The 17,707-nt window shown below is 42.5% G+C and overlaps 1 protein-coding gene across 2 annotated transcripts in view; it reads left to right on the top strand.

Moving 5' to 3' along the window:
• The window catches only part of magi3a (membrane associated guanylate kinase, WW and PDZ domain containing 3a), a 173,586-nt gene that overhangs the window by 91,334 nt on the left and 64,545 nt on the right, over window positions 1-17,707 (top strand). For both annotated transcript variants that reach the window (XM_080733751.1, XM_080733752.1), the window contains exon 2: window positions 11,704-11,820. In XM_080733751.1, the coding sequence (XP_080589877.1) occupies window positions 11,704-11,820 (117 nt within the window). The remainder of the gene's footprint in view (window positions 1-11,703; window positions 11,821-17,707) is intronic.

Raw genomic sequence — 17,707 nt, 5'->3', positions numbered from 1 at the left:
GTGGTTAATATAAAAAAGGAGAAAAAAACGTTTCTATCACACAAAGATTTGGAGGAACCCCTGTAGTAACTCTGAGGACCCCCTAGGGGACCCACTGTTAAAGACCCATGACTTAGACTTGTTCTACACCAGAACAGGTAATATATGTTCGGTTCGGCTGGCTACAGTCTACTATGACGCCATTCGGAGGTGTGGATTTGCGGAACTGATTTGACCAACTTCCAGCAGGTACAAAGGCCTCTGTAATCTTGCACTAGTGACCATTCATAAATTCAACCTATCCCTCCGTCAGAAATTCCCCACAGTGTGTTGCAAGGTCGTGCAGTGTACTCTACTTGGCTCGGACGAGTCACCACCAACAGTGCAAACGGTGGTGGTCACAGTCTGTATCTAGAGCACAGAAATGTTCAGTGGCAGTATGAATTTGCCTGTCAGACATCGGTTTTGGGGAACCCTCCCTCCCGAAATGTTTTGCGGCTAGAATGAATGGAGTTAGCAATCCATGAACTTGTAGTTCTTTGTGACGTCTCCTCATCCCTCCTAAATATTTACTGGTGTGAATCAGCAAACAGTAAAAAAAAGAAGAAAAAAAAAAGGAAAAAAGTTAGGATGTAATAAAATTACAATTACAACATTCGCTGTTGACGGATAGAGAAGGAATTAATTGATTAAATGAATGTAATTGAAATGAGGGCCCCACCCTGGCTACTGTCTCCTTCATTGACCATGACTGACCCATCTTTAATAACTGGCCCACTAATTGGTTTTGAAGAGACTTGGAGAGAGAAAAGTGTGATCGAGATCATCGATTTCCTTCATGTATCATGTTCTATCCCAAAGACCACCTCCATCCATATTTAATCTCGGGGGCCCATTTGCTTCTCCACAGTGACTAATTGACTTCACACAGACTTCTGTCTGCTGGCCAATTACAGATCTCAGACAAAGCCCCCGCAGTATCAGTGACAACAGCAATAAAGTTTGTCTCCTGTATTATGAAAAGTCCTCACACAACAGCCATTTTGAGAGGAAGGCTTTGGGGCAATAGGGCCCTATCTTGACTTGCACTCGGTGCAACGTGGGCAATGCCTCACAAATCTACCCTGCACTAGGCTCATTTTAGCATGATGCATCTGCGCCCTCTAAATAGCATAACACGTTGTGCCCACCTGACTGTGTAGGTCTGAAGGTGGGATATCTGGTGAGCCGCAATAGTATGTTCTGTATGAACATAGCGACTTCACGTATTAAGACAAATGAAAATCAACGTGTATGCCTTATAATATAAGGCATCTATATATAAGGCTTATATGTATTGTTGCTATTTTAAGGGCACAAAGTCTTATAGAAAATTATTGGGTGGTCAATTCAAGTACTCATGCTTGTCACAAACACTACATATGAAGATGATGGGCTTAATATTATCACAATAATCACTAGCCATTAAATATGTGTTTTTAAATCTTTGATGCAGAACTTTGTTTTAAATTAAACTTGACCAACCTGTATGGTAGAGTATGATAAAATATAACTAGCGCATCTGCAGCGGTTGGAGGTCATCTTTCAATAACACAATAATCAAGTGAGAAATGTCAACCCTGGTGTCAGGTAGTACGCCTACTGGTCTTGTAGTCCCTTGGCCATGTAGTGATTCCCTCTTGAATGTTTGGTTCCCAATGCGGGAGACCTGGGTTTTAAGCCTGGGCATCATCTCTTGATTCCCTTGTATTTGGCCAAAGAATTGAGCAATGGCGGAAGAAGAATGTATAGATCTATCAAGTGAAGAGGAGTGCCATCGTAAATTGAGGTTATCCCTCCAGGCTGTGTGATGGACATCTGTCACCTCCCTGCAGATAACCTGGAAGACAACTGCCTGCTGTTCCAGTGGGTCTTTCCAACTTTTCAATTGGAGGCATCATTGCAATCTGCCACTATTTTGGCAGTTCGGCGAGCCTTGTCTGTCGAATACATTCACTTCTCTATAACACCTGCCAGCCAAGAGCGAGTTTGCCATACCAAAAAATGTTTTCGGGATTCTAGGCGCCATCAATGTCCACTGAAAGATCATACAGAAATTGACAAATTACCTTCGATCAACCATGACTCCTTTATACAAGCCAACTCTGTCAAACTTATAGTCCTCCAAGAGCATCCTGGCTGATAAGGGACAATGGCTGTTCATTAAAGACATGGCTAATATACTACTGTACTGTATATGTATGACTGGTCTTAACTTTCAATTGAAAATGTGCTTCAGATGTTTGGATATGTCAGGTGGAATATTTCAATACCCAATAGCCCTCAGAAAGTCAAGAGTATTCTGTGTGCTGCATAACATTGCCATGTGTCATGGACATTGAGGACACATTGCAGGACATTTGAGGGCGTGATGTTGAACTGCGTTTGCCGGTGGCAATAAACACTGATGCACCAGCAGTAGCATGGGTGAGGACTGAGGAGAGATCAGCTGGCACGGGAGCTGCTCCATCTGTAGTCTAGGAAGCAGAATATGGTTTATTGGATTGAAAAGATCTAAATAGATTTTTCAGCCAGCACTGTCTTTTGTAATGTTACCTCCATGCAGTATGACAAACATTTAACATTCCTGCCCCCTCCTTTGCATTTGCATTACCTTGGATTCACACTTCTAGCCCCCAAAATCCCTCGATGCTTTCATGACAACGAGTGCTTTCTAGTGACGATAGAGATGCAGCAATCACCTCTGCTGATATTAGATCCTCCATGGCCCTATAGGTGGTCATCCACCCTTTTCCCAGTGGTGATGAATTCAAGCAGCAAGTTTTCCTTGTCTTCTGACATTACCGTGTTCTGCAACCTTTTCTGTAGCGTTTGCAAAATTGAGAAATGAGATGGTGGATTCACAACTCAAATGAAAGTGGTTTTCAAATGTTTCGTGACCAAGGCACACCAATGGACAAGTCAAAATCTCAAGCAAGCAAGGAACTGATAGTATTATTGAATGAAAAAATGATGATAGTATGATGATAATAACTTTTTGTGTTGTTGCAATAATAATGTGTGGTTTCAAGTATGGGTACACCTGGACTTTAACAAACTGTTTCAACTGATTCCACCTGTCTGTCAGTGACAGGAAGGGCACAGGGGCAGGAGTGTTTTTTGTTTGTTTGTTTGTTTTTTTGCCATCGCCAGTACTGTGCCACTGTCATAGAATGGACTCATTAGACACCAGACACAGCTACCTGCCTTTGGCATCTCCCTTTGCCTGCTCTTTTACGAGAGGATTTATTTGCCGAATGCTCAGTAATTTCAACTGGGTGTTTACTGTCTGTCTGAGAATATCTTTCCCTGGACGCCGACGGATCTAGTCTAGTGTTTTATCAACAACTAGTCTGACAATGAGTGGGCTTAGCGGTGTCTTCAGGTTTGTTTGGCCAAAGAGTTTACAGTACTGTAGAAGCTTACGCTGATGTTTGTTTGTGCATATGATTTTTTTAATCTGATTGTTGTGCAGAATGAGGTTGTACTGCCATCTGTGCACTCCATATTTAACATGCTACGCTCCTTTTAAGAAGTTTGTTTGCACTGAACACCAGCCAACACTGTAAACACTGCTGCAATCTTTCAACTATTGCTGTAAGTTGATCCAAAAGCTAGTTTCCAAAAAAAGGAAAAGGAAAAAAAGAAAAACGGTCTGCATGGCTCTGTCAATGTCAGGCATTTCACATTTTCATTGATTGATCCGTAAAAAGTTCTTGAGATCTGGGACTAAATCCAGCTGCTCATTGTGTTCACTGTTGTTGGATCATAATAAAATGCTTCATGTTTGTTTTCCAAACGATCAGTAATTTAGGGATGCGTTGGAATGTCCCCATTTCTCCACACCAAAACCGTAGAGTTGCTCTGCACTGATTCAGAGTTGCGGGCCGCCAAAACTTTGAGGTGCAGGGTGGGAAGATCGAGGCTCTCTCGTCCGGCCCGTGGCCCGAGAGACGACCTGCCATCCAACGAAAGACACTTGCAAAGAGCTTTAATAGTTTTGACATCAGATACAGAGAGTGACAGATGGGGAAGTGAGTGCAGGGAAAGAGCTCATGGTCCGTGCCGTTTCTCATGCTCACTTGGCAGAGATGCCGACATGTACGTACCCTATGGGACCAGGACAGATTGATGGGCCGCAACACCTGTCTCTGTTAAAGTTTTATTGCATGTTGTGACTGAGGAGATGTGCGTGCGTGCGTGCGTGCGTGCGTGCGTGCGTGCTTGCATGCTTGCGTGTGTGTGTGTGTGTACGCCCTGTACACGCTTGTGACTGAGTGAGAGAGTGTGTCCATGTGTTTTCACTCTGGCTCCTTTTAAATTATTGATTTAAGCCAGTATTCAGTTGCTTAGGAAGGCTTTTTTCCGATCCACTCTTCTCCCGTTCTCTCCATTCCTGCCCCCTCCTTCCTCTTCAGTTTAGGCGTCACGGTCAAGGCTCCCTGCTAATAGTAGAATTAAAGGGAGGCAGGCGGAGGGCTTTTACCCTGACAGATTGGGCCACCTGATAAGGCAAGATGAAAGAGAGAGTGTGTGTGTGTGTGTGTGTGTGTGTGGGGGGGTTGCAACAGGTAGGCAGACATATTGCTGGCGGTTGTGAGGGGAGGAGTGAGAATAAGGGGGAGGGGGATAATTCCCATGCATCATTAGGCCCCTGCAAACCCCACATGCCACCACCTCTATCCTTTTCTAATCCTCCCCATTCCGTCAGCGTTTAGTTATTCTCTGTCCTTGGGTTAACAACCCCACCACCCACCTACCTCCCTGGACTGTACGAGAGAGAGAGAGAGAGAGAGAGACAGAGAGAGAGAGAGCGAGAGAGAGAGCTAGATGACAAGGCACAAAGCCTTCCATTGTGTCATGCATGCCTTACAAGCCCCCCCAACACACACTCACAGGCAGCCTCCCAACTGTATGACACAGCGGACTAATATTAAGACACCCCCCAAACCCTCTGCTTTTACACACTGAGCTCCTGTTTATCGTGAGAAGTGACGATGGTGTGTGTGTGTGTGTGTGTGTGTGTGTATGTGTGTGTGTGTGTGAGAGTGAGAGAGAGAGGTTTTATTGACCCAGTGGGGTATCTGGCCTGTGTTCCAGGAATCCTGTGATAACAATTAGCACTGTCCATTGTCCACAGCTGAACCCCGCTGACCGTCCCAGCGAGGCTTGTGTGTGTGTGTGCGTGCGTGTGTAAGTGTGTGTGTGTGTGTGTGTGTGTGTGTGTGTGTGGAAATGGATCCAGGCTGGGATTCCCTACAGAATTCCCATGCAGGATGAACCCCCCCACCCCACCCGCACCCCCTCTGGGAACTGGAAGAGGGTGCGTGCCGTGCACAAAATGTGTTTCGAGTGTGTGTGTGTGTGTGTGTGTGTGTGTGTGTGAGTGCACTCGTGTGTGTGTGTGTGTGTGTGTGTGTGTGTGTGTGTGAGTGCATGTTTTAGAGTTTGGGGTTTTTCATGTCTCACAGCTTCTGGGAACGTGGGACCACAGGCCTGTGGGTTTGTGAGTTCTGATGCATGTGTGAGAGACACAGCTTTTGTTTCCTTGACCTAAATTCCTCAACAACAACAGTGAAAAAAAAGAAAACTCCATAGAGTTACATAATGTAGAGGCAGGTTTCTGTCTCCATACTGCAGTCACTGCTGGAGTGTTTGAACTGGAGTCAAATATTGTTGCTGTTAGGCAGAGACCATGTATCTTCTCCATATTGAAATAATAATAATGTTTTTTATGTTTTGTAAATGAATGCCTAGCAGATCTGAGATCTACAACAGATGGGAAAAATAGTTAATGTGTACTCAAAAAAGGAGTTTATGTGCACCCCATAACGGTTATATACAAATATTATTATTTTAGTATTTTTTTAATATTTTAGTTTTTGGATATACAAGGATTTCCACTGAACAGCAGCGATAAATTCCATAATGTTTGAGCGTGTACAAATGTAACCAAATGGACCTGTTACATGTGTGCACGCGATCAGACTGAGTTACAAATGTTATATAAAAACGTGCTTCACAGTATGTTTAGCAGCCAGGCACACTCAAACCTCGCTACAGGCCTAAATAAATAGAAATGAACTCCCATTCCTCTGCTCGTTTTGTGTGCCTGAAGCAGGGACGTGCTGGCCATTGGGAAAAGCGGGACAACTCCCGAACGGCCGGTTCAAAATTAAAATAAAATGTCTGCCTTTATTCCATTTTGGGGGCTGGGCGGCCAACAAAGTAAATAGTCACTGTCGGGCAGAAACCTTGTATCTCCACGTTTCAAATTTGTACATTTTTTCCACAAAGCAAAGCCCTGCTTAATCATACAAGGCCGTCGTCACAAAAGTAGTGAAAACAGCAGATCTACAAGCACACAACGCCTCGCGGTGCGAGGCGTTGTGTGCTTGTAGATCGGCTGTTTTCACTAGTTTAAATCATTTTTAAAATGATAAATACAAAACAAACGGTTTTGGACATGCAAGGTTTCCACCCGACAACGACGAAATATAACTCATGTAATTGGCCCACTGGCTTGTCACTTTGTCACAAATCTTTGAGTAGCAGCAGTGCTATAGAGAGAGATCTCTCTATAGCGCGCAATGAGGGCCTCTCCAAATCTTTTTCCAGGGGGCCAGCACGTCCCTGGCCTGCAGAGAAACCTTCGCCTCCTCCTCCCCACCTTGAGTGTTAAACACAGCCCAGTAACACTCTTATCACATGCCTCACTTGTTCCACTAAATGTGTCGTAACTTGGCAGTAGCAAACAGTCGAGTGGATTAACATGCAATACATACACACAGTACAGTGCATGTCATTATTATAACAGGCATAGCCATGTTATGAATGCGGCTAATCTCAACTCTGGGTGGTGGTCCTTTTTTGTATCAGCTTTGGGCACAAATGGGAGTGCTTGATTTAATTTGAGTCTCCATTTTAATTTGATTTGAGAATTAAATAAATAAAGCATTGAATTTATTGATTATTGTCAGTTGGACAGCAGCTCTTTGACATGTCCCATTTTTAATCGTTTATCATATGCTTTCAGTAGCCACTTATATCCCTTAGTTGTGACTCGTATATTGTATACTGGAAAAGGATTAAAAAAAGGTTTGATGATTAGTATTCAAAGTTGTTCATCTTGGATGAAGGACACTAGCGTTTACAGTGTCCCATGTTCATTTTCTTTCAGCTAATTACTGCAGCTACTGTACACTGTGTGCTCTGTGTGTTTGTGTGTATAATAGCATTATTATTCAGGAGAAATCCCAGGAGTAGATATTCCCACATTCTATGACTCGGGCACGGTAGATTTATAACTTTAATCTAGACTTATACAGTATGCACTATACTGTATGACAGTGGTTCTCAACCTTTTCAGGCCGCGACCCCCAAAATAATCATATTTTAACTGGCGACCCCTACCCTACGAACACTAAGAGTTGAGGCATCACATTTTGTATAACACGGTTCTATTGTGAAAATAGCAGATCTACATGCTCACAACGCCTCGTGTTGAAAGGTGTTGAGAGCATGTAGATCGGCTATTTTCACAATTTCTGCCTCTAATATTTGACAATTTTCCCATTGTTTAATTTGTCATTTTAGAGGTATTAAAAAGTCCTTAAATTGTCACTTTAGAAATGGCAGATACCATCTATACACTTAAACTTTAAGTTGGTTTGTTTACTGTTGAGTGAGAAAATAATGTTGCACATTAAGTTAATCATATGGGGACCCCGAAAAATAATTTGGGGACCCCCCTGGGGGTACCGACCCACAGGTTGAGAACCACTGCTGTATGAGAAAGTGACTGTGGCAATATGATATCTTTTTTTTACTATTTTGTACAACTTAAGCTGAGACACCACCTACACTGCCCCTTACACATCTTTGAGCAGAGAGTGTCTGTTGATGTGGGGAGTGTAACTGAATAACCCATACCTGAAGAAGGTCTATTGACTTAAAGCTGCTTAAATAAAGTTGTCCCTGGCCTATTGTGCATGTGTAGACTGTGTGCATATTGTATTCAATACAATACGTTTTACTTTGAATTGATTCCTTACGCACCTGTCTCTGAGATGATGAGGTGTGCATAAGACTTTGTTGTTTCCTGGGTCTGATGCTGATATAATTTCCCATGAACACTGATTGCCGATGTTTATAACGTTTATTCAGGGAGCCCGCTGGCCTACTGGTCCAGGCGCATACTACTTACGCATTGCCACATGGGCATGGATGCCTGGCGGCGTCGCTGGTTCGATTCCCGATCCGGATGACCTTTGCCGCGTGTCGCTCCCCACATCTCCCCCATTTCCTGTCAGTCTACTGTCCTATGAATAAAGGCATAAAAGCCCCCAAACAAATCTTTAAAACAATAAAAAATAAAATGTTTTCAAAACAGAACGGCCCATACAAGGAGATATGCATGCACGTGTGTTGTGTTTGATACCATGCAAAGTGAGCATACATTTTGAAAACAAATGCCTAAAATAGGGTCAACACTTTGAAAGTGGTTACAAATTTCGACACATCGGCCACATAATTGCAATACTGAAAAAAGTCCCTCCCAAGTCCTATCTATGGGCCAGATACCAGACTAGTCCACATATAACTATCTATGGGCCAGATACCAGAGTCCACATACAGTATAACTATCTATGGGTCAGATACCAGAGTCCACATATAACTATCTATGGGTCAGATACCAGACTAGTCCACATATAACTATCTATGGGTCAGATACCAGACTAGTCCACATATAACTATCTATGGGTCAGATACCAGAGTCCACATATAACTATCTATGGGTCAGATACCAGAGTCCACATATAACTATCTATGGGTCAGATACCAGACTAGTCCACATATAACTATCTATGGGCCAGATACCAGAGTCCACATATAACTATCTATGGGCCAGATACCAGAGTCCACATATAACTATCTATGGGCCAGATACCAGAGTCCACATATAACTATCTATGGGCCAGATACCAGAGTCCACATATAACTATCTATGGGCCAGATACCAGAGTCCACATATAACTATCTATGGGCCAGATACCAGAGTCCACGTATAACTATCTATGGGTCAGATACCAGAGTCCACATATAACTATCTATGGGTCAGATACCAGAGTCCACATATAACTATCTATGGGCCAGATACCAGAGTCCACATATAACTATCTATGGGTCAGATACAGAGTCCACATATAACTATCTATGGGCCAAATACCAAAGTCCACATATAACTGAAACCTTTTTCAAAGCACATCCTCTGGGCTCCGCCCAACCCCCCGGCAGCAGCTTCAAAACATGAACAGCTGGAGTCTTTACGGCTCTCCCAGGAAGAGAACTGCAGCACACACAAGGGAAATATTTCTCTCTCTCTGCAACCCCCCTCCTCTCTTCTCCTTCTGACATTACATCGCTCCGAGGAGAACGCTAGCTAAATCTCCCTCCTCCTCAGTGCGGCGTGTGTGCTTCTTCCCAAGCTCCTTCTGAACGGAACTGCTGTCACTCTGGAGTGTGCATGTGTGTTCTCCTCTTTCAAGTGTACATCTGAATGGCTAAGGAGTCCGCTTAAAGTTTGATCACACATGGCAGCTCCAATCTGCCAAGTGAGGCGCGGTTCTGTTTGGGCCTCCTACTCAGTTCTTATATCCTACTCTCTACACCATTTTTGTGAGCGGTGCAAACCGCCCCCTATACGTTTCACTTTGTGTGTATTAGTACGGATCTCCATGGAGATCTGTGTGTATTATTTGCCACTTTTTATTAGTACAGGTCTCCTTGTATGGAGATCTGTGTGTATTATTAGCCACTTTTTATTAGTACGGATCTCCTTGTATGGAGATCTGTTTGTATTATTAGCCACTTTTTATTAGTACGGATCTCCTTGTATGGAGATAAGCGCTCATACACATAAATTACGGACAGAACGGCCCATACAAGGAGATATGCACAGGTGCAATTTTTCTGTCTGTCTGTCCCTTTTATGCCCATATATGGAGTTCTGTGTCAGGCATGTAGATCTGCTGTTTTCACTACTTTTGTGCGACAGCCTTGTATGATTAAGCAGGGCTTTGCTTTGCGAAAAAAATGTACACATTTGAAACGTGCATGGATTCAATAATGGATTCTAGGCCAGTCTATGAGGTGGCTGCCGTCTTCTACCCCTTGATGACCTCGGCCTAGGCAGGGTTTGAACCACTCAACCTTCCACATGAAGGGCATATGCACTAACCACTAAACCAACGTTGCACCTCCGTCATATTGATGATATAAACGTACTGAGTATGTTGATATAATCAATATGACGTCTGTACTACATACTATATTCACGGTTCTATCGATTTGCTTTTGCGACCAACTTCCCACTTGGCACATCATGCCCTTGGGTCCTCGCTGATACACATGCAAAGTCGGGAGATCCCATACTGTACATGTGTAGCAGTAGTGGCTCAGAGCCTCTGCCTGATGACCAAAAGCCTAATATTTCCCCTGACCATGACCAATGCCCTGTTTTCACAGAGCCAAACTTCTGGACGTTTTTTCAAAAATTGCAAATTTTAAATTCACGCCATGTGAAAATGGCCACTTATTTTGTGTGCCGGAAGTTTTGGTGTCCGAAATGTCACGGCAAACTACCTAGTCATTTTTACTGAAAGTACTGGAAAATACAAATTTCCCTGCAGTGAAAACGCTTACCGTGATTTTTGAGGTTTTTTTGACAAGCAGACTGAAAGGAGCCAATAATAACAGTTTTGAAAACGATCCGAATGTAAAGGAATATATAGAAATAAAGTACAGCTTCACCTTGCATAAGGCGATAAGGGTATCAATTATTTAGGCAAGATTGCTTGAATCGCTTTGCATTTGAATGTAGTGCATTGAGTCGCATGGTGTCCATGGCTGGCTGGCAGTGTGCAATGATTTCTCAACATAGCTCCTTTTGGAACCTCTCCTCCTCCGCTAAGTGCAACACGTTGCATCAGCGATCCTTTCTGAACCGTATGTGTTGTTGCATGAAGAATAAGTCTTGTAACTTGTTAAATCCATTTGTAGGGTTCAGGGAGAGAGAGAAAGAGTGACGCGAGGTTAGAGAAAGAGACAGACAACGAACCGAAGTGAGTCAAGCGACTCGAGCATGCATCGCCTTTGCCATGTCTGCTAATTATAAGCTACTCTGCGTTTGATTTCTGTAAAGTTGCTTGTATATATTGATAGTAGCTGGTTGCGTTGTATTTGTTGTGAGCTTGTAGATCGGCAATTTTCAAGTAGCTGATGTGTTTGAGGCTTATTTTCTTACTCCTGGTTACTTATTTCTCTCGCAAAATCTGGCAACACTGGCCTTTTATGCCGCCACAATGGTTTAGTGAAAATGATGTATTTTACGGCTATACCAGCATTTTTGCTGGTATAGCTGTAAAATACATAGTTTTTTTGATATATGAGCTACAAACACATGCACTCACAGAAAAAAAGATCTTAAGAAATTCAACTAATAAAGTTTGTGAATCACTGCAATACACTCCCTGCAATCCTGACCGTGTTTTTAACATTGCGCAATAATACATTTCTCTAAATCCCATCACTAAAGTGTTCTGGCAGAGGTGTACTGTAAGTGAATGTCATGTAGGCACTTAATGTTGGACTTACCAAGATGTTTGCCTGTCCTCTCTCCTCCAGGGAAAGTGTTGAACACAGATCTGCGTCACTACCTCAGTCTCCAGTTCCAGAAGGGCTCCCTGGACCACAAGCTCCAGCAGGTGATCAGGGACAACCTGTACCTACGCACCATACCCTGTGAGTATTCTCCCATGCTGTTGTCCCTGCTGTGGGCTTGCACATCCCTTCTGTCTCTCTGTGCTCTGCGCTTCGCCCTCTGACCCTACCAGATGGGGTCCATGTCGTACTTTCGTGTATTCCTTAATCGATTCTGTGCTTTACCGAGCAATTATCTGTGTTCCCACCAAGCTTCAATTAAAGCACTCTCAAAATAAATTGATGTGCAGTGGCACTCAAGCTAATGTGTATATGATGTGATTGTTTGATTCACGCAGACTTCATTGACAGTCAATTTGACTTAAAGCGTAGGAGTGCAGACAAATATAGACTATTTATCTTGTTCTTCTTTCTCCCTCTCCCTCTCTGTCTCTGTATATATCTCTCTCTCCACCTCCAAGACTACTCTACTGATCCTTTAAAGAATGATAAATAACAAAGGTGGGAAGATGCTGGTCTTAACGCCCCAGTGGTTTTAAAAATGGATGACATTGAAAACAGGGGGAAATGAGTGTTCTTCATGGTCAAAGGAAATGCCATTTCACTATTTATCCATGCAGACTAGTCTGTGTGACTTTAATTTAACATTTAAAAAGATCCTAATCTCTGACATTTTGTTAACCTTGGGAGGAAGCCATGCATAATGTTATGAAAATGGATGACTGATTGGAGCTGCAAATTATCATAACCCGCCATAATGGTTAATTTCTCATCTTGATGAATGCATCTGCTTGTCATCCAGTTTATGGGGAACTGCATTATAAATATTTTCTGCGTATAAATTAGGCCCCTTTTAGACGGAGACGAATTTTTAATTACCAGGTAGTTTTTACTAGTAAAACGGCCATTTTGACACACGGAGACGCGTTTTTATGACCTAATCCGACACTTTTTGAATTCGGGTCTGAAAGTGGAAAAGTGCGTTTTCGCATCAAATACGCAGCTGTGTAATAAAGGAAATCGGCAGCGAGGGAGAGTGCGATGATGTCATAGCACCCCCTCCCCTGCTGTGTCAGTCTGTCAGACTAACCGAAAATGTATTATTATTATTTGTGTTGTTGTAGGCCTAATTAAAACCCAGAAAATAGCCCAAACTGAACACATAGCGATCTATTAGCCCAAACCTCATTTGAAAAATGTCAGGAGTATATGAAAGCCTTTTAAAAATGTCTATAGCCTATTGGCTATGAAACATTTATTGGTTTATAGACAAAATAATCAATTACAACTGCCAGCAGAAGTAGGTCAGATCAATAATTAGGATTAATTACGCATGAGTCGCACCTGGTAGCCTGCCGGAGTTGCAACAGCTCTCCTCTCCGCAAAGTTAAATTAAACCATTAGGCTATGGATTGGTAACCATTCCATTCTAAGCAAACTAATGATTAATGACTATTTTGCGTTCCCCTTTTCAACTTCTCACCAACAAATACTGGATTAATTCTTCATACACCGCATCACATCACAGAAGCAGCGGACTTCAGGTAATGAGTGCGTTATTGTAATATGCTGAGTCTTGCTGACAGACAGACAGACAGACAGACAGACAGACAGACAGACAGTGATTTATCCAGATGCTTTGCCATTAGGCTACTCACACGAGTAATGTAATGAATATGCTGACAGACAGACAGACAGACAGACAGACAGAATAAAAAGAGTCCACGAATAGGCCTGCACACTCGCTCATAATGTAAAAAAAAAAGAAAAGAAAATCGGCTGCGCGATCCTGCCAGCAGCGTCAGTTCTGCAAATGCTAAGGTATGGTAACATGGCCGTTGTCTTGCACGTGTGAAGGCATGCATGCAATACACCAGTCATGTTGCCAATACTTTTTAGCAACAAGCATGATGAATTCATTTTAAGAAGTACATTTTATTATTTTCTCCTGTAATCAAGGTACGTTATACCATACCCATGTGCGCCTCTGTAGTCTATACTCCACTCGCTGCCTCGCTCGGGTTATGCATTTTTTTCGACTTTATATCGCCCATCCCCATAGATAATGTCCAGAAATTTGCTCCATATAAATGATGTTCCAACCTTCATCTTCCAGGTGGCATTTATTGGCGTTTTAAAAAACCTCTATGATTTAACTTCAGCCAACTGGCTGCACCACGGGACTCATTGAATATGCGAACATTCAACAGTTCAACAGACAATAATGATATGGATTTGGGAGCATAGCCTAATTACAATGCATGTCTCATTAAAAACAACATAGGCTATATTTTATAGTTGAAGGGTAAATACACAGTAGCCTACGGGCATATGTACTACAGCATTTTGCATGACATGGTGCGTTTCGTGTAAATGCAGACAATACAAGTCAAAGAGGAGCCAATGCGAGGTGTAAAGGTGATCTCATTTTGAGTACGAATCCAAAATGAGATCGGCAGCGTCTCTGTATAAAAGGCCCCTTATTATGGTCATTGGTCATCTGGGCATATTGTCAGCTTTGCTGCACATATTTACGCTTAGTCATAAAAAAGTATATGAGGACAAATTAGCCCATAGTCCTCCTGAGTCATTTTGAGAGATCAAAGCAGTGGATTTGCAACTGGGATTGTGGTAAAACAAGATGCATCTCATGCATCTCCAGATTGTCGGAAACATCAGGCCAATTATATGTCAAGGACTGCTTTTACCCTGGCCTGTATTGCTGCTGCTGCTGCTGCTGCAAAAATAATAATTATAAAAAATAAAAATAAAACGTGTGCGTACGTACCACGTATATCTCCCAAGAGAGAAATTGCAGTCTGGCACCACTAGGTCAGAATCTCCCTCCTGTCCACTGGACTCTCAATCCATGCCAACGGGTTCTTCACTGCACATGAGCCACGATGAACTCTCTGGAGGGCGTGAATGCAGCATGCAGCCAAGGCTTCTTATGCTTGAAAGCAATCTCAAAGGGAAAGAGAAAGGAATGCCAATTCCTTTTCGTCCACAACACATACAGTAGGGGGTGGGGTGGGGCATAAATATACAGTATGTCACTCTTGCCTCCTACAAGAGATGACAGGAGTGGAGGACCGCAGCAGAGGACCAAGGCGCCACATAATCCTTGAATCTTGGCTGATCTCCCTTCAGCTATCGCCCTTTTGTACCCCAGGCATTAATATCCGTTATGGCACAGCTTGGCAGTGGGGAAAGTATGGTAGGAATAAAAATAAGCGCACATGGTATTCAATCTCAGGTTTGGCTCTTTCTCAAGAAGATCTAAGAGGGCGTCTTTCAACTTTTTAATCCGGTGAGACAAAAGAGAGCATAGCTGCCTGGATCTGGCTCATCACACTTCCTCTTAATGGAGAATTTGTCCTTCTGCAGAGTTCTGAAGAAATAAGTCATGGGGAGTATAAGCCAGAAAATATTACCTTCCGTATGACAGTTTTGCCTTTTACTTTAAAAAATGTACAGTATCTGCTATGAAACCGTCAGAAGTTTCACTTCTTGAACACATTGCATATCTCCATGTCGTCTCTAAATCAAGAATATTTAGGATTTTGATATTTAAATGAGAGTTGTTTTCAGCCGCCACATTTATCAACGCCCAAACATTCTTACTCTGTGATCTGTGATTGTTGATATACAAATAATTCATGAATCACACTGTTTTAAGATTGTTTCTGCACTTGGATATGTGCTATAGTTTCTACGTTAGATTGCTACATGGGCCGATGGGTGAGTGGCTACACCAAGTTGTTGGTAACATTCCTTTTAATATGGGCCCACGCTGCCCACATTAGTCTTATGTTTTGTCAACTTAATCCCTTGACGTCACCTCAAATCACATCTCTTGACATGACAGATTCACCTGTATCATTTCAGAAGTGCACACTCTCTGGCCCTCATGCTGGTGGTAATAACAGATAAGAGATGCTTGTGATTAGTGATGCTCTGATCGATCGGTCACCAATTTAAATTGGCAGTTTTTCACTCCAAATGACTCTATCGGTCGTTGCCAAATTAACTGATCCGGAAAACCGATCTTCGGTTAAAGTCCATGGTGTCTGTAATGACCCCGTCGTTTGTTTTCCCCCTGAACATTATGAAGAAAGTCAGGCAGACAGTGGTATTAGCTGGAATATGTCTGAAAAAAGGCTTTATTTATTTAGCTAATAAGCAAAATAATATTGATAATAATAAAATAATAAGAATTTGTCGATAATCGGGATTGGACCCCAATATTTGAATCGGAGCATACACCCTTACTGTGAAAAAATCACAGTAAAAAATCTCAAAATCCAACTTTCTTTAGATGGAATCCATGAATGAAATGTATGACTTTTTGTGTGACACATTAGTTGCAGAGAGAATGCGTCATCAACATTGTTGACTGGGAGGGTTTTCTGCTTCAAAGGTCAGGGTTGGTGCCACTCAGCAGAAAGTTTACTGTAACTTTGTACTGCATGTAGTGAGAGATTGGGACAACTGGAATGTTTATCTATTCGTTTATCATACTCCCTAGCAATGCATTTTTTTTACCTCTGCTTTGTCTAACAGTATTTCACCTGACTGTGACCGCTTTAGTAAATTCTCTACTGAATACTTTTGTCTGCCGTTCTTCCTCTGCTGCAACCAGCCTCTGGCAGCCCTGTTACTAAGCATGTGTTGTGGGGCTGGTTGTCACTTGGGTTTAGCTATACAGTACCACCTGTTGAGAAGAACACATACTACTATAACAATGGAGATCCCGCTGCTCTCAAGTGCCACTGCCAAATTGTCTTTTCAAGCTACAAAAGTATAACGATCCTCCTAAAGCATACTGTTGATGCTTTTGGTTCTGACATCACCGCCCCATATTTATTTTGTAGCATTAATTTATCCTGCAAGCCTGCAAGCACACAGACAAAAGATTGTAGTCAGAGTTGTGCGTCCTCCTCCCGCCACTCTGAGTTAGATATGCTGCGTTCACAGACATCAGTCCCTCCTCTTTGCCTGCTATCTAGCACAGTCTGAGCTGTAACCATAACAACTCACACGGCTGTAGCCACTCAGGTGTAGAAGGCGAGTGACCTTTTCATCTTGAGGCGAAAGGTTCTGACAGGTGTCATGAAAACCTCCAAAAGATACAGTGGCCAACTGTTTGCTCCAATGCCCCTTTTTGTCGAGCTGTCATTGTCTTCTATTCTCTTCAATTTCCATCATCTCTGGGACATTTACTGCAACAACCTTTCAGACATCAGATGATTATGTGATAGGTACGCCGGATTTAGTAGTTGCGCACCAGTGTCACTCACCGAAAATAGCTGATCTACAACGCATCGCTGCTCAATGCGTTGTGAGCGTGTAAATCTGCAGTTTTTGGTGCGCAACTAAGTACTGTATCTAGCCCTTTACAAAGATGCGTGACATTGTTGATAAGACTTCAACTGAGGAGACTGATACGCCTTCTACGCAATCTCTGTTCAGAAGCAGTCTTTTCGTGTAACATAACTGCGTGTAACATAACTGCACAAGGAAAGTAGAACGATCACATTTCCATATTCACATATTCAGTGACTGTAATATTTTGCTGATCTCCACTGATTGCTGGGTCTGATGGAATAAAATCCGGTCTTTATTACAGAGGCTTATTTCAGATGTGATGGGTTATCATCGTGCTGTTAGGGTGGATCTTGACATGGGGAAAAGATGAGGTGCAGAATAGGGCAGTATTAAACTCCCCATTACAATACGCTCTGCCTGTCTGAGCTAGATTGCAATGCAGTTCACTTAAGGTACAGTACATGCCCCAATTACATCTAAGCTGAGGGTTAGGAGAGCTGGCTCCCATATGGAGCGTGAAATAATGTTCTTAACAATATGTTTTCAATGTCAACAGTTATGCTCAATTATATAATATTTAATTAAAAGACAACAGGCTTTGAGTGTACTTATACCGCTAGCTATATACCGTAATAGAAAA

The sequence above is a fragment of the Nannobrachium achirus genome, assembly GCF_963921795.1.
Source record: "Nannobrachium achirus genome assembly, chromosome: 9".
In the NCBI taxonomy this organism is placed as follows: Eukaryota; Metazoa; Chordata; class Actinopteri; order Myctophiformes; family Myctophidae; genus Nannobrachium; species Nannobrachium achirus.
The sequence above is the reverse complement of the archived record's forward strand: the minus strand, read 5'-3'. Positions and strand labels throughout refer to the sequence as shown.